We start from the raw sequence: 22,399 nt of genomic DNA, 5'->3' as shown, positions 1-22,399 counted from the left end.
GGCTTCCCAAACTTTGAAAGAATAAAATTCTATTGTGCTAAAACGTCCCATTTTGGGTACTGTATTAAGCAGCACTAGGAAACTAATCACTCCTATAAGGAATCAAAGAAAGCGAGCCAGGGATATAAGAGCTGTGACTGTGAAGATGCAAAAGGTAAGGCTGAGAGTATTCGGGATGCAACGGATCATCTTTTTCTTTTTATTTATTTATGTTTTTGAGTGATTCTCCTGCCTAAGCCTCCTGAGTAGCTGGGATTAGATTATATCTTTTTCTAAATATTTTTATTACTGTCATAGGCCATATCCATTTTTAAACTGATTTTGAACAGATACCTTATGTTTTAGGTATTTGAGGAAAGTTTTTGAATGTTATTAATCACAGCATCATCTGAGTCAAGATTTAGGGCAACAAATTGAGGAGCTTTCCAGGGTGCTGATAATGTTCTGCTTCTTGCTTTGGGTGCAGATTCCATAGATGTGTTTCATTGGTAAATATCCATCAGGCTGTACCCTTAATATATGTTCACTTCTCTGTATTAACTTATAACTCAATTTAAGAATTTTAAAAGATACATAAAAATAATAGCAACTCTCAAAATGCTCAGAATAACAGGACAGCTCTATTTGCAAAGCTTTCAATGGAAGGACACATTCCATTATCTTTTCAGCATTTAACTCCATTGCTTTTCTAACTGAATATTATTCCTACTATTCTTCTAAAATCCCTTTAAGCATAGAGTCTTTCCCTATCATTTATGAACATAATATTCCTTAAAGATCACAGATAATAATTGGGTATGACTCTTAAAATGTAAATTTAAACATATTCTATTTCTTTACATGCGGGTGCATTATAAAAGCACCTTGATGGAAGAATGACATTTAGTTTGTATTGTTTACAGCTAACCACAACTGATATTCTAACATTCTGTACAGGCTTTTCATTTAATTTAATCCTTTGTTGCTCGACAAATAAGACTCTCGAGAGTATAGCATCCACTGTTCATTAACCCAAGGATTCGATATCTAGAAAAACCTTGAACAGCTATTTTGGAGTCTCTGGTCACAGAGTTAGTAGCTTAGTAATTTGGCTTCTGAAGGCTCTAGCTTATTGCATAGCTTGATTTTTGTTTCCTCATATCCTTAAAGTTTCTCAGACTTTATGCTATGTGACCATGACATAAAAGGGAACCATGGTATGACCTCGTTTATAACAGAGTGGCACAGTGACTCACAGATGAGACCAGTGTCTTACCTGGACACCCTCACATGCTCTGCCTTATTATTATGGGAGCTTGTAACAGAACACAGGCATGTTAACTGCATTCCTTTAGGTAATAGTAGTTTTGGGTAAAAGGAGTTATTTCAATATACTGCGATGTGATATTTAAATTTGCAAAATAAAGACAATATCTAGGTTAAAGTAAAGTTCTATTTTCCTAAGAAAAGACCTTTTGTAAGCCATTGGTGTGAATGAGTATAATTTAGCTCAAATTTGTAGAGTGCTGATAAGGTTCCTTATAATGCCTGGATAGAAGTACCTAACCTTTAAACGTGTTTTTACTGTGCCATAAGCAATACAGCTTCTTCGTCAATAAATTTCTCATCGTAAGACTTAAGTGTTTGGAAGGTTTAAAGTGAGTGTTTCCATTTTGCTATTTATACATTGTTCTCTTTGACCTTGGCAAATAAGACCAAAAAAAGTTTTAGCAGTTTTAGTTTGTTAGACATAAATAATTATTGCCTATATGATTTTACCAGAAATGCATCCACTTTTCCTCCCTCTTTCACCCTCCCCTTTCCCTCTCATCCTCCTTTCTATCCTCTATTTTTCTTTCTCAACTACACACACACACATACACACACACACACACACACTCTCTCTCTCTCTCTCACACACACACACACACACACTCACAACATTGCTATTATCCATATCTTACTGTCTCAGTCTTAGTGATAGAAATCAAGGTCCTAATGGAGGAGCGGTGTGAAGATGTTATTATGGTTCTAGATACCAGTCACTCTTATTTAATTATAAAATGACTATACAGATTTATCAGATGATACACTTGAAAATACACATGTGCTATGTCTTGGTGTGAGATAGTTGTTATTTTTCTATAGTGTCCCTATTAACCTTGTCTCCTCTGGAGTTCTAGTCATTATCAACAGCAGTAGCTTAGGTTGGCTTAACTAAAAGCAATTCAGGTAGTCTTTTCTTATTAGGCAGCACAACTCACATAAACCTCCTTGCCGAGTTTGGTGGAAGCTTATCCTGATTACCACCATCTTGCTATTCTTGTTTCTCAAAAGTTTGTAGGCTTTTCTGAAACATCTCATAAACTTCTTAAAAATGACCAGTTTCTGGTAGGGTGCTCATTTAAAATGAGAATAATCTGGTTGGCTACAGTCTGGATAGTCATCATCAATCAGATGCTAGCTAGCCTGAACTTTGAAACAATCCTGGTATGTTGAACAGTCTCATGAAGGATTTCCTTTTTCTACCTGTTTAGGAATGTACTGTATACACACATCTTCAGTGGCCCACAATAGCTCTGCTAGGGATATCAATATAGATCCTTCAATCTTTCGATTATGTTTTTAATCATAAGCTTTAAAGTACAATTGTTTCTTACCTCAAAATTCCTAAAAATCTGTTATGGGACAGAAATAAGAGATTAATGGAGATCTTGCAAAAAAAGATAAATGGCATCACCAGAATACCACCAAACTGGGAGAAAAATTAATTGAACCTATACTTTTGATAAATATTTATTTTTTGTGGAAGAAAAATGCATACTAGTTTAAGCTGTCATTATACTAACCTACATCCTATTTTTCATATTATTAGTAATACATAATGTGGTAGTTTATATTCAAAAATAAAACTAGAATGTATATACCTCATGTATTTATCCAGAAATACACCATGGTTACTATGGTTACGAAAAATCCATTACCTTTGAATACAGAATGAAAAAGTTTGACTTAAAGTGTGTGCTATTTATTATAGCAAACATCAACAGCCTTCGGGAGGTTCTCTAACTGGATTCATTTTTCAGTGTCAGAACTGACCCACGATACTACTAGCTTATGGCCTATGCAAGGTAAAAAATTTGAACTGTATGCATTTTTAAATATATTTTGTACTAACTCAAGGTGCAGCAATGCCTTTGACTTTTAATGCTTCATATTTAAGAGAAAGAAGAAAACAAATCAAGCCACCTGGATGCTAAGTGGCTTCTGAATTGAAATGCATTTACTTTACTCAGGCCCACCATGGCAGCAAGATCCATTTGCAAAGCATAGGGGAAGAATGTCGGGTCTATGTGAAAACTTAAAAGGAAATTACAAGTAAATGGCGCAGGAGTGAGAAAAAAATTGTTGACACTTTGAATATTTAGGAGAAGACATGAAATCAAGTTATTAGGAAAGTTTCTGATACTGCAGAAGGTAAAACATTTTAAACAGTGCGGGTGATTGTAACCAGCAAAAACAGCGTAGCTCTTGGAGAAGTTTCAAAATACCCTAATTAAATTTTTGCTCATCAAAAATGTGATTAGAAGAATTAATGAAAAATATAAAAGGCTAATAATTATTCAGAAAAGTGTTCACTATCACTGGTACTTTAAAATGCAAATAAAAATAAAATAATATTTTTTATTTGTAAAATTATCAAATAAGAATCTAAAATTCACTGCTGATAGCTGGAAATAATGTGACAAAGTATATCAAATATTCTGTAAATGTTCATTACTTTTGACTTAGCTGTTCTTCCAGGAAGCTAGCAAATACAGTATTATGTATAATAATATCTATGTCAAGATCATATCCATTATATGACATGAGATGGAATATAATGTTATTTAAAATGTTTCAAAAATATTTTTAGAAAAATGTATAATGATAGGATATAGTCATACTATAATAAGGGAAGATGTAAATATTCAATATCATACATAGGCTATAGCTCAATTTTGTTAAAATGAATAAAGTACTTAAAGGTATTACATCAAATATTATGAGTTCTATATGACAGAATTATCAGGTATACATGTCTGCATGTTTTACCTTAACTTCAGTAAGAATATATCACTTTTATAATTTAAGATATTTTCTATTATTTTCCCAATCTAGTAGACTCTGTCTTCCATTTCTCAGTTTTTCTGTGAAGAGACATTTCAGCTCTGTACAGATTCATTTTAGTGGCCCTAGACTGACACTATTGCTGAAAGCACCAGACGTCATATATAGAAGTTCTACCCACAAACCACTCAGTGTGGAAAAGATATTAGGTCACAAATATCCTGAAACAAAGATGAGCGATAAGGCCCAATAGCACTGTAGATAGAGACATGTCATGGTGTAGACTCAAAGTGCCCCTAAATGATAAAGTCCATCCCAATGGCTAGATCAGTTTCCTACCAGCCTTCTCCCTTGCTGACTTCAGGGAGTCCCTTTCCTATATAGTCTTCTCTGAGAGTCTCTGTTGATAGGTAACCGTTGAAGATATAAGTGGCCTGAACTTAGTCCATATCATAGATATAAAGTATGTGGTCATAGGGTGGGAGCCTCATCCAGTAGAGCTGGCATCCTCAGAGGAAGAGGAAGAGATACCAAGGATGAAGTCACATCAAGGAAAGACCATGGTGCACACAGTGAGGAGACCACTATTTGCAAACCATAGAGAGAGACTCAGGAGAAACTGAGCCAGCTGAAATCTTGGTCTCAGGCTTTCAGCCTCCAGACTGTGAGAAATAAGTTTCTATTAAAGTCACCTAGTTTGTGGTATTTTGCCATGGCAACTATAGCAGACTAACACAGGTGTTCTGGGGTCTTTCTTTTAGAGTTGTGGCAAGGAAAAATAAAATATAAGCAATAAGCAGAATGTATAGAAATTAAAATCAGGTAATTTGGGGCCAGATAGATCTACATTTGAATTAGTTCTTCTGATTACTGACTATAGAATTCCTTAACCTATCTACATCTCAGTTTTTCCAGCAATAAAGTTAGAATAATCATGTACATCTTTGAACCCCATCTTAACTTTCTCAGTTTATTTCCCCTCTTTGACCAGCACTGCAATCTCAATATGCTTCATAGCTTAGGCTATCTGGGGATAAAAGCAAGAAGGAATATAGTTGCTTATGAAATAACAAGAAAGATAATAGCAGAAAAAATGCTACAATATTGGAGAGATATTCTTTAAAATATTACATGAAGATTGAAAACCACTGAAGAATCAAACTATTACTACTATAAGCAAGATAACATGGTTGTAGGTACTTTAAAAATATTTCACTTTCTTTATGTTCAGGGCTTCTATTGTAATACTACACTATGGTGCCATTTACCAATATCTTTCATCAGTGCCTATAGTCCCACGGTGTTCTTGATAATTCAGTCAAACAATTTTGTAGGCTCTTCCGAAACATCAGATTCAGTGTCATTTTGCAGGTGGTATTAGAAACTGAAGTGAATTCTTGCCTCCTCTCCCTACACTGCTGTTTTTCTGGTTGTGCCCAGTGTAACTTCATATGGCATCCTGTACATTTTGGAAAGAGTCAAGTCCTACAGTTTGAGACCTGCCATCAGCTGCACGACACTTCCCTGTGGACTGATTCAGCATTTGTTTCTGTACATGGGAGGGACCTTAGCGTCTCTTCCCCTGGCATATCTCTTTCCATCTTTTTCTCTTCTCTATTGCCTTATTCCTATCCTAATCCTTTCCCCCATCAGTTCCCCTTTCCTATCTTCCTTTTTTGTTCCCAGAAATCATTTGACTTCATTCGTTCAGTCCTTATATAACAGTTGGAGTGGAATAACAGTTTTTATTCCATTCCCACTCTGTGATAGGTCCAAGAGACGCAGTGATGAAAAAAAACAAATATAATTGTATCCTTACGATCCTTATGGGTCAGCAGGCCAAACCCATGAGCAAACAAGCAGTTCTATTCAAGATGACACAAACCAAAAGCAGGGGCGTAATATAAAGCTACTCAGTAAGCATACAGGGCATACCTGTGTCATAGGCGGAGAGTCAAAGGATTCTCAGAGGAAATGACTATTCTGGTCCTAAAAGGGATGATATCCCATTATATGCAGTGTTATCTCTGAGTCCTATAGAAGTGCTTTGTATGTTAATTATCAATATATGTGTAAAGTTCCTTCCATGGTGTGATTTGATTTTTTTCTGAAATAACTTCTGTGGTTTATAATTTGTAATTAAAATCATGCCATAAGATACTGTTGGAGTAAGATGAACCTATTAAGTTTTCACTATGAACTCTGTGTGGTACAGGAGGTAACAATTATAACTTTTCTTTACTAATTGCTAATGACATGTTATATGTTTTATATATAGTTCTAATTCTCTTTAAAATACTGAAAAATGTAATTAACACCATTGAACAAATTCAGAAACTAAGACTTAGAGAAGTTAAAAGCACTGTTTTTAAGACCGCACTCTCTTCAACATAGCCAGAATGCTTGGGTTAGTGCCAAAGCCTCTGACTTAACCTGTGTAACCTTGGGTTACTTAATCTCTCTTTGCTTCAGTTTCTTCACTTGTAAAATGGGGGTAATAATATCTATGTTGTAGAATTGTAGAAAATTATAGAATTCTATCCTATTATGAATAATAAAATATAAAAGTAACTGTTATTATCCTTTTAAGGTTCTCAGACTAGAAGGGGGCCAAATAATGTAAACCTGAGAATGCAACTGGATGAATCCCAGCCCTGTCCACATGACTCGCTCCAGCATTTACATGTGTTCCCATGAAGCAGTAAATGCCAAGAGAAGAGGGACAGTGTCTGGCCAGCTCCCTATTACAACCTTAGTACCTGGCATTAATGTGAGTGAGTGAACACATAAATAATTCATCCTACCTCTGACTCTAACTTGTTGTGACCTTTATGAAGAAGTTAATATCTCTAGGCCTCGGTTTTTTCATCAATCAATATTTGATTAATAATGTCTCGCATGGGAGTCACATACAGTATATAAAACAATATGAAATATAAAACCACTATAAGTATCATACAAACATAAACACAGTACAGACAGTATACATAATGCAAGCCTCGTGTATTCACAAAGGTTTTCAACAATTTACTTCCTTTTCAGTGTCATCACACTTTATAATATGATGTGAGCATATGTACTATGTTTCCTCTCAAATAATCTAAAATTCAACCACACTGAGTCGCCCCTCTGAGTCTATTCCACATTAGTGAGGATTTTAAAGTATTAGGTTGGTGCAAAAGAAATTGCGATTTTTGCCATTACTTTCAATGGCAAAAACCACAATTACTTTTGTGTCACCCTAATAGCTCATGTGAGACAGGAATTTATTTGATGATGTCAGTGATCCAATTGGACACTGTGAGCTTGACTGGGGACTACACTGTCTCCCGATTTCAATCCTGTATGGTCTGTTGAAGGCAGAGAAGTCATGTGCTGAGCTCTTTGTGCTGCTGCTTTCCAAAGCGTCCTCTACATCTTAGCAAAGGTACATTGCTAGAAGGATCTAGGTAAGGGGTGGTGGGATCTATAGAACAGAACATGCAGTAGGACAGCCTTGGTGGAGGGAGGTAACATGAGCCCTTTTCCAATTTTTTTAGCTGTAGTTTCACCATAAATCTAATATGACCTTCCAGATCATGCAATCAGAGTGATTAACAGGAGATAAAATCAAGCAACCCAATTTCAAATACACATTTTCAGATAACTATACACTATATTTACCTGGTGTGTGTGTGCATGCATGTGTGTGAGTGTGTACAGTCATTCCTCAGTACCAGTGAGGGATTGGTTCCAGGACCCTCTGCTGACACCCAAATCCATGGATGCTCAAGTTCTTGTTACAAAGTGATTTGCAAACAGGCCATGGACATCCTCCTGTGTACTTTAAATCATCTCTAGATTTCTTAGAATATCTAATACAATGTAAACAGTTATCATACTGCATTTTAGAATGTATATTATATTTAATTGTTGTATCATTATTGTTTTCACATATTTTCTAGGCATTCTTTCTTAAATTTGCAGATGTGGAACCCCTAGATATCAAGAGCTAACTATATGTATGTTTATATTTGAATATAGACTATAAGAATTCATTGATAACTCTAGAGGTCTTACCTGTGACTGTGTAGTTCTCTTCATCACCTGAATAGATCAGCCTCCCATCCATGTATAAAGAGTACTGAGTTATAATACCATTTGCCTTTTTGGGTGGGTTCCAGGAGAGCAGCAAAGAATTGGGAAGGGATTTGGCTACTGGTGGCTGAACCTCCTGTGGGGCTGTGGGAAAAAAGATTTATAGAGTCTAATTTTAGTTTACTTTTTAAATTCAAACTTTTCAGACTCAAATCAATAAATCATGAAATAAACCTGAAACCCCATGCATGAAAATATTCCTGATTCGTGGGCAGCTTGTCAGTAATTGCTTTAGGAACAGTGTTAAATAACTGTCCCGTATTTCTGAGAATTTGTATCAAAGATGGATGAAGAGTACTTACGCTAGTTCGCTAGACTGTTGCTTGTGTTACTCCATCAAAAGTACTATTAACCCATAATCTCTACGTGGGACTGTACCTATTAAGGCAAATTAAGCAGATGGAATCCCCTAGCCTTGAGGTGCTTGTGATCTAAGATGAGTAATCTTAACGAAAGTGGTTCATAATAGATATTTTTTAAAACGTATACATAATGACAGGAATAGCCAGAAAATGCATAATCAATTTAGTCAATTAGATATGAAAACTATCATGCATACTTTTTTTTAAAAGACCTGTTTATTTTATATTGTTGTCAATGAATTGGGAGTCCTAAAAACTAAAAGTTTTATTAAATTAGCCTAAACTTCTCTATTATTTAGTAAGTTCAAAATTAACTTGGTGGAAATTTAGAAGTTTGGAAATTTTTGAAAAATAAAAAGGAAATGTAAATGAAACAAGCACAGGGATCCCTCTGGGGCATAGCTTGACACTGGCATGAGGGGTACCAGGTAAACCCTGGACAAAGGATTTAGGGGATACAGAGAAAATAATGCATTTGTCCCTTATTGAGGCTGGTCAAAGTCCTTGTAAGAGGAGATGATAATCATGTCCTCAGCAGATGCAATGATACAACAAAAACAGTGCTATTATCAGTAGACCAGGTGGAGAAAATGCTGAGGCCAGGTCACTGACACCAGAGTTGAGGTAAGGGGAGTATGATTGGTTGAGGTATAAAATACAGCATATAGAGGGTCACAAGAAGGATTTTACAAAATCCTTTACCCTGTCGTGGTTTCATGCGGTGGCCCATGGCTTCCTTTCTGTTACATATCTTCAGTGCAAGTGGTACAGGATAAAGGATTTGAAAGAGGAAGGGGGGATATGTAGATACTGGGAAAGAGAGGGAGAGAAAGACGGGCTGACGCTTTTTCCCTAAAGATCAAGCTTTTAAATCTCCAAAAGAACTTTACAGCTAGACAGTATAAGAAATGTGCAATTCCTCTCATCTAGAAGATGGAAATATGAAGTAACAATGCTTCAAATATTTTGAGAGCTGTTATTTCTTGAAGTGATGCATTCTGATGCTTGAGCAAAGCTTTCACTTTGGCGTGCTAAAATATTTTCTCTTTTCTCACTGCCTTCTTAACATACGCTTTCTGAAAACTTAATTTATGCCAACAGTTTGCAAGTTCCAAGCACAACAGAAGTGAGACTTAAGTCGGAAGGAACTAAGCAGTGATTAATAATGCCTCAATTGGCATTTGGAGGTTCCATCATACTGAAATAATTGTTGCCTGTGCTGCTGTTTAGCAGTTAAAAAAGACCATGGAAATCAACCGTTTGATTCTCAATTTCATACTGTGCCATACAATCAATTCTTTTTAGTCAGACTGTCTCTAGATTTACTTCTGAGCCATAGTAAAATGAGGAAGCTTTCATTAATCTTTCAGATGCTTCATATTAATGACAAGGCTCTTGCATGAACAATGTAACAGCAATTAAAAAGCCCATTAATCTGCATTACAGCTATTAAAGATGCATGTCATTAAAGGGTATGGAGTTTGATTCATTTTCGCACCCCCCCAAAAAATGGAGCAATTATGGCCTGGCAATGCACTTTGTCATCAAATTAGGTTGGGGTTTTCCAGCAAATGGCCTTGCAGCATTTAGCTCTTCTCCTATTTTATTATTCATGACTGAAATGTGGAAGTCAAGACCTTTGAAATTACTTTACCTTCTTGTGGAGTAGAGATGTTCAATGCATGTGAGCTCTCAGTACAACCAGCTAAAGTGCAAGCAGTTAGGGTTACTGCATAGTTTTTGAAGGGTAGCAAGCCTGTCAATATGCCTATAATAAAAAGGGACAAAAGAGGGTTGCATGTTTACCATAGCGTTAATAAAGAGCATCGTGGGTATATTTGTGTGAGTGTACATATCACAGAGACAGATAGAAAAAGACAAAGACACCAGAGATGGAAATCAAAAACATATTCCACTTTCAGTCATTTTCCTTCTCTCTGCTGATCGTAGAATGGAATGACTCCTGAGGAAAAACTGTGAGATCAACTTATTGTTAAAACAACTCTAAAACAGCATCTGATGTTTCTCCCATTAAAATGAGAAGGAGGGGTTCACATATAGTTTGTGAGGCAGAGCACAGTGTTTCCTTTAGCTAAGATGTATATTACCTCATTCCAGGATCCTAGACCTCCTGCAGAAACAAAACTATTTAATTCTCTTTAACCTAGCATTTTTCAACTGTATTTAACTAAGGAGTCCTTTTCATACGGCACCTATTAACACGCTTTAAAAATGCTACTCCCAAGAGTGGCTTCATTATTTTAACAGTAGGCCACATATATACAAACCATTTGTTTATGTTGTAGCTAACAAGTATGCAAATTAACATAGTTGAACAATTAGCAAATAAGATAATTATGTTTTTGTACTTCTACTTGCAAAATTATTAGTTTATTTAATTAAGACACCTGTCGTAAATGGAAGTGTTGCACGTGGAAGTATTGAATTAACGTGGCTTGCTGGTAGATATATGAGATTTGTTCAGCAATTAAAAGTACCTGTAGAAATGAAAACATGTTTTGTTTACTAGTGTTCATCAGCAAGTCAGAGACTCCTTATTTAGTTAATCCTGTGAATTTAGAAAAGTAAAAAATATAACTTGTACATTTGCTCACTAGTTTTCCCTCAATGAAGTTTTTCAGAGCAATCTTGAATCCTAACCACACAGTTTATCATTATTTTAATAAAAAGATGGCCCCATTTGTGGTATTCTGTTATTGATTAAACCTTCAATCACTCAGAGAATTCATTATTGCTTTAAGGTGCCAATATTGATGACAGCTTGCATCATTCAAACACAAATTTAAATATACATGTTTCTGTATTTTCTCTCCCCAATAGAAAATTTAAAAAATTAAAAGATCAAAGAGCCAGGATGGAGAAAAGACCAGTTGTCTGGTTTGACACCTCCCACGTGCCCTTATTCCCTAGCGCTGCCTCTAAGTCTTCATTCCAGCAACAACCCAGGCATCTCCGTGGGCTGCTGAATCCTGTCTGCCATGCTTCTACATGAAAATATTCATCCACTTGGCACCATCATCTTAGCTCATGGCCAAGGAAGACAGCAAGCCAACGAACTAATACGCACACATGTGTGACCATCTCATGCCAACTTCAGCTCTAATTTCAAAACCCTCTTGTGTCAGAGCCTCCTGCTTTCTCTCATTCCTGCCCCTGTGATTGTCATTTCCTCTTAAATCTCCCAGACCATGACCCACATTCTGAGTTCACTCTCTTTTGAGAAGTTATCTCTCCTTCCAACAAATGGCTTAAAAGCAAACTAACATTATCACATGCACATCTTCATAATGGAGCAGTGTGGAAAAGGGCACGGATGCTCGGGCCAGATTGCTGGTTTCAGATGCCAAATCTGCTGCCGATGGGCCAAATGAACTTGGGCAAGTTGTTCAGACCTCTGTGCCTTAGTTTCCTTGTCTGTAAACAGATCATAATAATCTGTCTTGAAGGCAAGGCGTTTGCAGGCCTCATCTGTGAGATGGGACTAACATAGTGCTTTCCTCAAAGGGCTAGTGTTAAGAATGAACAAGTTCAGGACCATAAAATACTTAACACTGAGTATTGCCAGTTGAGAGCTCTAGTGCAGAGCTATGTCATTTCAACTTAGGCTACCATTGCAACTCAACTTCTACCTCAACATGTTACTAAACGTTTTGTATCTTCTAAATATCACCAGTGATCTCTTAAATACCAAGTCAAATAGCCGTTCTTCAGTCCTTATTCTCCTATACTCATGGGGCATTGTCATCCCTCAACTTCTGTGAATTTTTTAGTTGTTCTACTAAACTACTGAGAATTTTTAGTTGTTCTAATAAACTACTGAGAAATTTTAGTTCTTCTAATAAACTACTGAGAACCCCTTTGTTTCCTTTACTGACTCATGTTCCTCTCAGAGTCTCTTAAATAGCTTTTGTTTCACAAAGTTGGGTTGTTGTCAAGCTTCTTTCCTTTTCTAAACACTCACTTTTGCTTAGCGTATTAAGCCTTATCTCTCAATGATCACATTCGTATGTACAGACTTCCCGTCTCTCCCAAGTCCTGGTTCTGGGTTTCTGTCTACAGGCCATTTATCCACACCTGGATGTCCCACTGGAATTTCTTTTCTTTTTTTTTTTTTTTTTTTGAGACGGAGTTTCGCTCTTGTTACCCAGGCTGGAGTGCAATGGCGCGATCTCGGCTCACCGCAACCTCCGCCTCCTGGGTTCAGGCAATTCTCCTGCCTCAGCCTCCTGAGTAGCTGGGATTACAGGCACGCGCCACCATGCCCAGCTAATTTTTTGTATTTTTAGTAGACGGGGTTTCACCATGTTGACCAGGATGGTCTTGGTCTCTTGACCTCGTGATCCACCCGCCTCGGCCTCCCAAAGTGCTGGGACTACAGGCTTGAGCCACCGCGCCCAGCCCCCACTGGTATTTCATACTCAACATGCCCCAATCAAGAATCAACATTCAAATAATTATATAAGCTTCATTTTTCCATCTTGTAATGACTCCACCACGATCCCCAAATCCAGGCTCAAAACTAAAATATCATCATAAAACATGTTTTGGCCATTCTATGTTTGGCAAATCTTTGGCTTTTGTCATGTCTTTCCTATTGCCAAGTTGGAATCTGCTGTAAGATTCTAAATAAGATGACTTGCATGTCTGAATTAGTATAATGCCACACTAACAAGAAACGAATCAGCCCCCAGAGAACAAGACTTTTAATCCTAATGTGAATAAGAAAAGCATGTTGGAATATGAGGCGAGTTTCCCTTGAACATCAATTAACCTATGGCACATATGTGAAAAGTAGCGCCCCCTCACAGATGGGCATGGTTTAGCTGAGGCATTAGAACAGCGTAACCAAAAAGAAACAATGCTGATACACAGGTTGTTTATCTGAAATCCTTAGCATGAAGATGTACCGTATGTTCAGGAAGCATTGTCATTGAGAAACATAAAAGCAGCTCTATGTGCGATTTTGCAGCCTGACTTTATAAAATTCCTTATACTTAACATTTTCTTCCAAGTCATAACTAAAGCACAATGTTAGAATTTTAATTGTTATATCAACTTATCAGGAAAGGTATTCATATGGACTTTCAGAGTAATTGTATCAAACCAGATCCTGGGTTCACATTCACTGAGTGATCTTTAGTGTTTTGTGTAAAATTTCTTGCTTTCGCTACAGTGGTTACTTCGTGTATAATATGTGTATAGTGAGAGTTCTTTATTAACTTCAGCCACTCTTTATTTTAAGGACCTCAGAAAACAAGGAATACCCATCTCAGCAAACTTCCTTTCTTTAGCTTCGACTTGGTAGAGAACTTTGCCAAATTGTATTGTATTTTATAGAAAAACTCTGAGATTCTTAAAGAAGGATGCTGGAGAGAAACTAGATCATCTTTCAAAGTCATTTATCAAAGTGCTCACATTTCCCATTTCAAGCCAGGTGAAACAATAATAAGCTCTGAGAAATGAGAGCTGTAAAATAGAAAACAGAAAAAAAAAAGGAAGAAAGCTGATGTTGTGGTTCTTGCCAACTGTGGATCCCAGGTGGAAGGTTTTAGATGGTTTGTAAATCACACTTTCAAAAAATGTGCTGCATTTTCTAGGGCTGGAGTGCCATTTATTTTCTATTTCCGGTAGGGCATCTTGTTCATCATGCTGTGTGGCAGAGACAAAGTTTGTCAAACCACCTGATAACTTTCCCTAAAGGCAAGTTAGTATTACCTACTTCAGGAAGAAAAGCAGTATAATGGTTTGCTGTGTTCTCTCCTCCTGTCAGGTTAAAATTAAGGGTAACATAGGGGCAAGGGGCTGGTCAAACGTGGTCTTCATTCACTTGGAGTCACGGCAAAGTCATTTTATTGTTGGAGACATGGTTTATCTCCTTTGATTCTCAATATGGAGAGTTTACCAGGATGGATTCAAGTTGATGCTTACAAAAGTTGTGCATGGCTGAAGAAAGGGATTAACACATTATCTCCAAGACTAGGTCGATTTTGAATATATTCTTTGGAATCATTGAGTGATTATCCTAACAGCTTTGCTTTAAGTGTCAGGGTTCAAGTTAGATTAGGTATTCTCTGGAAAATATAGTGTTACTCTGGTAATATATTGTCATCCAAAAGCATTTATTAATGTTTTCTCTATATGCCTCTGGGAAAGGTGCTGATTTTTACAAAGTTTCTAATATAAGACAATTCTGGAACTAGAAGAACCCTTATAGTAACAGATTGATACACAAAACAGAATGTTTGCATATAGGCCAAGTGGACAGTGACATTTATAAGATTCAGACTTGCCAGTTCAAGATGATAGGAAGCCTAAATTTAATTAAAAATATATTTTGGTATTATATTAAAAAGAATAGTAGGAAATATATAATATGACATATCTATAAAGGAATCTTAGAAAGCCCAACAAGAGAAATGGGTTAGTCTCTTTTTATGACACTTGGTGTTTTTAGACTGAAGAAGTATATCCTGAAAGGGGGAACTTTAAAATTGGTTTGGTTGTTAATCTCTTTGTTTGGGACACATCCCAGAGAAGTCTTTTTTTTTTTAATTTGAAAGTGTCCCTATTACAAGGCAGGCCAGATGACCTCGCAAACCTCCCTTTCAGCCACAAACTCTGTGAAATCAGAAAATGGTCCCAACCATGTCAGGAAACCTGCTAGTCCCTCTTGATAATGGAAAAAGGCAAGCTGAAGAAACATTCAATAAGCATAAAGTAAGCATTATTGATGTCTTAAAAGTGTTAGTATCCCATGAAACACAGGAGGGTGGGTATCCGGATTAAAATCATTGGCACCAGCAGGACCATAACTCTCACTGCTAAGCGATAATGCATTTTGCATTAATGCTTAACATTGAAAAATCCTGACATGCCACACCAAGGGAGTTTGAAGTCAAGCAAGTAGATTCCTTTGAATTGAAGTCCTATGGGCCACAGTGGGTGCAGAAAACCCAAGCTGAAAGAACAGGGGGCAGGGACTTGATTTAAGGGAAGGAAACACATCATTGTGGGAAAAGCCTTACTGCATATGGCTCCAAACTCTGTGCTCTGAGGGTTTCCACCTAACAGAGGAGAAAAGCATTGGCCAGGAGAACGTTTGACTTAAAAGTCCTTCACAGTGATCTGGGGAATTCTTTGAACACAGAGGGCATATACTTTTACTTTTTCCTTACCCTCTATCCCAGCAGCTGTTAGTATGGTTTACCAAAAGTGAGCACTTGATGGGTGACTGAAAAATGAAGATTTTGCAGACTCTTAGCTCCACTCAGCTTTTTCTCTTACTATGGGAGAGCCCAACTCCCACCACACCCGTTCCAGAAAACAATGAAAGTTTTTCTCTTGACTGTTACATTATTATCTCCAAGGCTCTCTTTCCTCTGCTCTAACCTCAAGTTACAATGGAGCCAAAGAAAAGTATTAATAATTGGAGGCAGCCTGACGACCCAAGACAAAATCACTGTGGAGCTGACACCAGCTGTGCAAGCTTTTACGCCTCTAATGGGACACTGTATGCTGAGAAGCAGCGAAACAACAGAGGAGTCTGCTTTGACGTTGAAATTTTATGATTAACTCCTCTGACTAAATGCAGACAAGTATAAATGCTCTGCCTGGAAACTGAGCCTAAGACACAAAGCAAAATGGCATCCTTTTTAAAGCCAAGCACATTTCGGAGAAGAAAAAAGGACTCTGTTTCATACTTCAGCACACTCCTCCTCCCTCCCCCACCTCACCCCCAGCTGCCAACCTAGGTGTTTGGCCGGCATCCACTGTAATCTGTTCTCCTTCATTATGTTAATCTGTGGGCGGAAAGATTTCTGTCATCTTCGAATCGCTTGTACAGCAATGGTAAACACCTTGGCCTGTCTGTAATTGGACAGGTGTCTGCATTGATGTCACCCAGCTTTTAATTCAATTAAATAACTGGCTGCTCTGCTCTCATCACCCACTCATTTCCGTTGCACTTTTAGTCTGGCGGTGAAATCTGCAAGCAGCAACTGTCTACCCTGAGTCCAAAGTCAGGAGTCCCCTTGCAAGGATCATGTACATTATTTCAGATGGACTCCAGCAATCCAAGAGTATTTTCACAAATACTAGCAAAGGCATTTGAGATAATATGGAGAATTTATCTATTTTTTTTTCTTCTGTATCTTTATATTCTGCTGCATTTAAATGATATCTTCTACTACTGGCTAGTAATTAGGAGCAGTCACAGCAAACAGAAAAGCTGTTTCTAGCTTCCTCTCCCCAGGGCTTTTCTCCATCTCAAGAGAACTCATCAGAGTACAGTGCTCTTATTTATTTGCTGGCATTTCACATTTGGATCAAGAAAGTGAGGGTGGGCAAGAGCAAGACATTTATTAAGAGGGCCATCTGGTAAGGGATACCACACAGGCAGAGCTGCTCCTGCTACCTGGAGACATAATGGAAGAGGCCACTTTTTAAAAGAAAACTGGCCAGGGGAAGGAAGGCAGAAGAAGAGACTTCTGGCTGGGGATTCTGCTGCAATGCTGCTAAAATCGAATTTTTAAGTATACATTCCAAACCAACCCAGTGGATGGATTAAAGAGAGTAAATCAATCCCCATGCTTCCTGCCCACTTAAAGGAACCTCTGAAAATAAAGTAAATTCTATCACAGACATTTTGACACAGCGACCCCATGAAACTGAATAATGACATTTGTTAAATATGGATGAAAACTTAACGGTCTAATAGAGATTTGGAAACATACCCAGGATGCTTCTCCTCTAGTTCTTAGCCCAGGAAGGTGGGATTTGTTACTGTTTTGTTTTGAATAATATTTTTAAAAATAAAGCCTTCTAATATTTATAAAGGGAGCATCAATTTTTGTTTTATCCAAAAGGTGAAACAGTAAGTACACTTAACCCAAACCTAAGGTAATCCCTTGGAAACTTTGAGACTAATTTTTCTTACATTTAATTCCCTTTAAATGGGTTTCCTGACCTTGCTTTAAACTTTTAGTAGAGAGCCTAGAAGATCATATACCAATCAAAGACTATGCAGATGTTGATGCTTACAAACAGGAAAACAATATTCTTTTATTTCTTTATAAAATATGTGGCCGAATCCCAGTCTTAGAGGATTGTTTAAACAGTGATTTTAATTGACCTCAAACTGGATAATTTTATTATCCAGTTAAGATCCTCTCAGCAGGCTTACGTCTAACCTCAAATTTTTAATCAATGCCTTTGTGGTAGGAACTACAGAGTCTTTGTCATTTTTATTCTAATTCGACAGTAAGTTTGAAGCCATGTGCTTGTGTTAACTCTTTAACTTACATAAGGTCTGACACTGAAATTATTGAAACTCTCCAAGAAAACAATGGAGCTGACTAAGCAAAGAGAAAGGCAAAGAGACAAGAGGAAAAGGAAAGAAAGAGAAATGAAAGTCATCCCTTACGATCAGTGTTCTAGCTCCCCTGCTACAGGCCTCTGATATTGTTATCCAATTGTACAGAGGAAACTGCTTTTGGAGAGAGTGTACGCTGTGGTCCTCAAGTCCACACAGCTAAAAAGCAGTAGAGCCAGTATTAGATCCTATGTCTTCTGGCCCCAATTTGACCTAAGCTCCAGTTCTACAAAAAAGAAAAAGAAGTGTTGAAGAAATGTTGTTTAAAAATAATAGCACACTTTTTACTATGCAATACCTTATTTAAAATGCACCTTACAATGTGTTAAAAGGTTCAAAATTATGACTGAAACCTATTGTCTACAAACAGAAATTAGCAGTCTTGTCCTCCAAAATGAGCAAGTTTGTATGCCTAGAATATTTCTTTACAAAAATGACTTATTCAAAAGAAATTCTGTGTGTGTATTTATTATATATATAACCCTTTTAATTCATTCCAAATATAATGTAAATATAAAATGATCATAAAAGATAGAAAACAGAAAAGTCTGGCTGTGTGTTCTTCTTCTTTATCAAATCTGATAACCTTGATGTACTTGTATTGAATGTTAATAAGCATTGTGGACATGCCTAGTTGATTATCATTGTAGAACAAAATGTATATATTTTCATCATTTTTAACCATGGCTCAACGTGCTATAAAAAGAAATGCAAACCCTTTGGTGTCAATCCTTACTGCATAAAATAAAAAGAAAATCTTGTTTCAAAAAAAACTCTTTCTGAAGATTTCACAGTGTACCAGTAGTTGAGGGACATTATGTATTCAGGAGCATTAGAGAAAGCTATTAACTCATCAACACTGCATTACCTAATGAAATCCTTCTACATTAGCTAAGCAGGAACATTACATCATTTCTATTTTTACTATTTATGTCATAGGCCATATTTTTGCCCTGTGAATTTTTTTAGACCAGTTTCTTTCAAGATTTAGATTTAAAGAAATAGTTTGTAGCCTATAATCCCAGCACTTTGGGAGACTGAGGCGGGTGGAACATCTGAGGTCAGGAGTTTGAGATCAGCCTGACCAATACAGTAAAACCCCATCTCTACTAAAAATACACACACACAAAATTAGCCAGGTGTGGTGGCATGTGCCTTTAGTCCCAGCACTTGGGAGACTGAGACAGGAGAATTGCTTAAACCCAGGAGGTGGAGGTTGTAGTGAGCTGAGATGGTGCCACTGCCCTCCAGCCTGGGCAACAGAGCAAGACTCTATCTCAGAAAAGAAAGAAGAAAGAAGAAAGAAAGAAAGAAAGAAAGAAAGAAAGAAAGAAAGAAAGAAAGAAAGAAAGAAAAAGGAAGGAAGGAAGGAAGGAAAGAAAGAAAGGGGGAGGACTCAAGATGGCGCTGTGAGAACAACCCAGGATTGGAGCTCCCGGTGAATCCGCGGAGAGGTGAGTCGGAGCTGCATTTCCAGACTGATCTTTGTTGCCCACAGAACGGGGAAATTCCCAAGTATAAAGGAGACGCGGGACGCCGGGCAGTACCTCTGCCTGGCGAAGCCGACAGCCGGGGTGGTGGCGGCCGGCCCTACCCAGCGCTCCCCACAGGGCACGCTTGTCAGGGTGCCCTGTTGAACCAGCAACCAGAGATTTGAGAGGGCTGGACTTGAGACTGAACGAGACTTGGACAGTGGGCCAGCCCAGGGGATTGCAGGGACAGAGCGTTTGGGGTAGCCCAGTGGGACGAACAAAACAGCGATTTCAAACTCTCCTCATGCAGACGGTCCGAGACTCTCTGTGGGGGAGGAGCGTCCACCATTACCGAGGCAACCCGCCCCAACTGAGATACACGCCCACTGCTGATGCAGCTAGCCATTGCCGAGGCAACCCGCTACAACAGAGAGACTCTGCCGCAGGGCATAGCCCGTGGCAGAGACCACAGCAGAACAGCAGAGCCTGCAGCAACAGGGCAAACCACACAACGGCAGGGTGAAGCCTCAGCAGGCAAACAGTGGCCAGTCTGCCTCCTAGCTGGGCAGGACACCTCAACAGACATCCAAAAATAAAGCCCGAACCCCCCAACACAGATCATTTGAGAAAAAAAGGTTTTTTTTTAATGAGCTCTGTTGCAGCAAAATCAAACATAGCAGCCTAACAGCCCTGAATGAACAACAGAGCTCACAGCTCAGCACTTGAGCTCCTATAAAGTACAGACTGTCTCCTCAAGCAGCTCCCTGACCCCTCTATATCCAAAAGACTGACATTTGGCAGGCATCATCCTGGGACAAAGATAGCAGAAAAAGAAACTGGTAGCATCCCTCACTGTTCCGCAGCTGCTATAGGTGCACCCCAGACAAGCAGGGCCTGGAGTGGACCTCAGCAGTCGTACAGCGAAAGGGCTAGACTGGTACAAAGAAAACCAAGTAACAGAAACACTTCATCATCAACAATCTGGGTGTCCACTCAGAGACCCAATCGAAAAGTCAGCAACTACGCAGACGACAAGCAGATAAATCCACAAAGATGGAAAGAAACCAGCGCAAAAAGGAGGAAAACACCCAATACCAGAACACCTCGCCTCCAAGAAAGGACCAAAACTCCTCACCAGCAAGGGAACAAAGCTGGATGGAGAATGACTGTGATAAAATGATGGAATTAGACTTCAGAAGGTGGATAATGAGAAACTTTTGTGAGCTAAAAGAACATGTATTAAATAAATGCAAAGAAACTAAGGAACTTGAAAAAATATATGAAAAAAGATTTGAGGAAATGATAACAAGAATGGATAACTTAGAGAGGAATATGAATGAATTAAAGGAGCTGAAAAACACAATACGAGAACTTCGTGAAGCATGCACAAGTTTCAATAGCCGAATTGACCAAGCAGAAGAAAGAATATCTGAAGTCAAAGACCAACTCAATGAAATAAAACGAGAAACCAAGATTAGAGAAAAAAGCGCAAAGAGGAATGAACAAAATCTCCAAGAAATATGGAACTATGTGAAAAGACCTAACCTACGTTTGATAGGTGTACCAGAAGGGGACGAAGAGAATGAATCCAAGCTGGAAAATACTCTTCAGGACATCATCCAGGAAAATTTCCCCCACCTAGCAAGACAGGCCAACACTCAAATGCAGGAAATACAGAGACCACCACAAAGATATTCCGCAAGAAGAGCAACCCCAAGGCACTTAATCGTCAGATTCAACAAGGTTGAAATAAAGGAGAAAATACTAAGGGCAGCCAGAGAGAAAGGTCGGGTCACCCACAAAGGGAAGCCCATCAGACTCACAGCAGATCTCTCGACAGAAACACTACAAGCCAGAAGAGAGTGGGGGTCAATATTCAACATTCTTAAAGAAAACAACTTTCAACCCAGAATTTCATATCCAGCCAAACTGAGCTTCAGAAGTGAAGGAAAAATAAAATCCTTTGTGAACAAGCAAGTACTCAGAGATTTTGTCACCCCCAAGCCTGCTTTACAAGAGCTCCTGAAAGAGGCACTACACATAGAAAGGATCAACCAGTACCAGCCATTCCAAAATCACACTAAATGCTAAAGAGCATCAACATAATGAAGAATCTACAACAACTAACAGGCAAAACAGCCACTTAGCATCAAAATGGCAGTATCAAATTCACACATAACAATATTAACCCTAAATGTAAATGGACTAAATGCACCAATCAAAAGACACAGACTGGCAAATTGGATAAAAATCCAAAACCCATCAGTGTGCTGTATCCAGGAAACCCATGTCACATGCAAGGATACACAAAGGCTCAAAATAAAGGGATGGAGGAAGATTTACCAAGCAAATGGAGAGCAAAAAAAAAGCAGGAGTTGCAATTCTCAACTCTGATAAAATAGATTTTAAAGCAACAAAGATCAAAAGAGACAAAGAAGGCCATCACATAATGCTAAATGGATCGATACAACAAGAAGAGCTAACGATCCTGAACATATATGGACCCAATGCAGGAGCACCCAGATACATAAGGCAAGTTCTTAATGACTTACAAAGAGACTTAGACTCCCACACAATAATAGTGGGAGACTTTAACACTCCACTGTCAATATTAGACAGATCAACGAGACAGAAAATCAACAAGGATATTCAGGGCTTGAACTCAGACCTGGAACAAGCAAACCTGATAGACATTTACGGAACTCTCCACCCCAAATCCACAGAATACACATTCTTCTCAGCACCACATCACACCTACTCTAAAATTGACCACATAATTGGAAGTAAAGCACTCCTCAGCAAATGCAAAACAACTGAAATCATAACAGTCTCTCAGACCATAGTGCAATCAAGTTAGAACTCAGAATTCAGAAACCAACCCAGAACTGCACAGCTTCATGGAAACTGAACAACTGGCTCTTGAATGTTGACTGGGTAAACAGTGAAAT

General features: G+C 38.1%; 1 protein-coding gene across 1 annotated transcript in view; it reads right to left on the bottom strand.

Annotated features, from left to right (window-relative positions):
- The window catches only part of USH2A (usherin), an 815,757-nt gene that overhangs the window by 420,046 nt on the left and 373,312 nt on the right, over positions 1 to 22,399 (bottom strand). Inside the window, exons 31-32 of the mRNA XM_002760516.6 lie at positions 10,243 to 10,356; positions 8,149 to 8,310 (exon numbers count right to left, since the gene is read on the bottom strand). Of these exons, the coding sequence (XP_002760562.4) occupies positions 8,149 to 8,310; positions 10,243 to 10,356 (276 nt within the window). The remainder of the gene's footprint in view (positions 1 to 8,148; positions 8,311 to 10,242; positions 10,357 to 22,399) is intronic.

This window comes from Callithrix jacchus, chromosome 19 (genome assembly GCF_049354715.1).
Source record: "Callithrix jacchus isolate 240 chromosome 19, calJac240_pri, whole genome shotgun sequence".
Classification (NCBI taxonomy): Eukaryota; Metazoa; Chordata; class Mammalia; order Primates; family Cebidae; genus Callithrix; species Callithrix jacchus.
The sequence above is the reverse complement of the archived record's forward strand: the minus strand, read 5'-3'. Positions and strand labels throughout refer to the sequence as shown.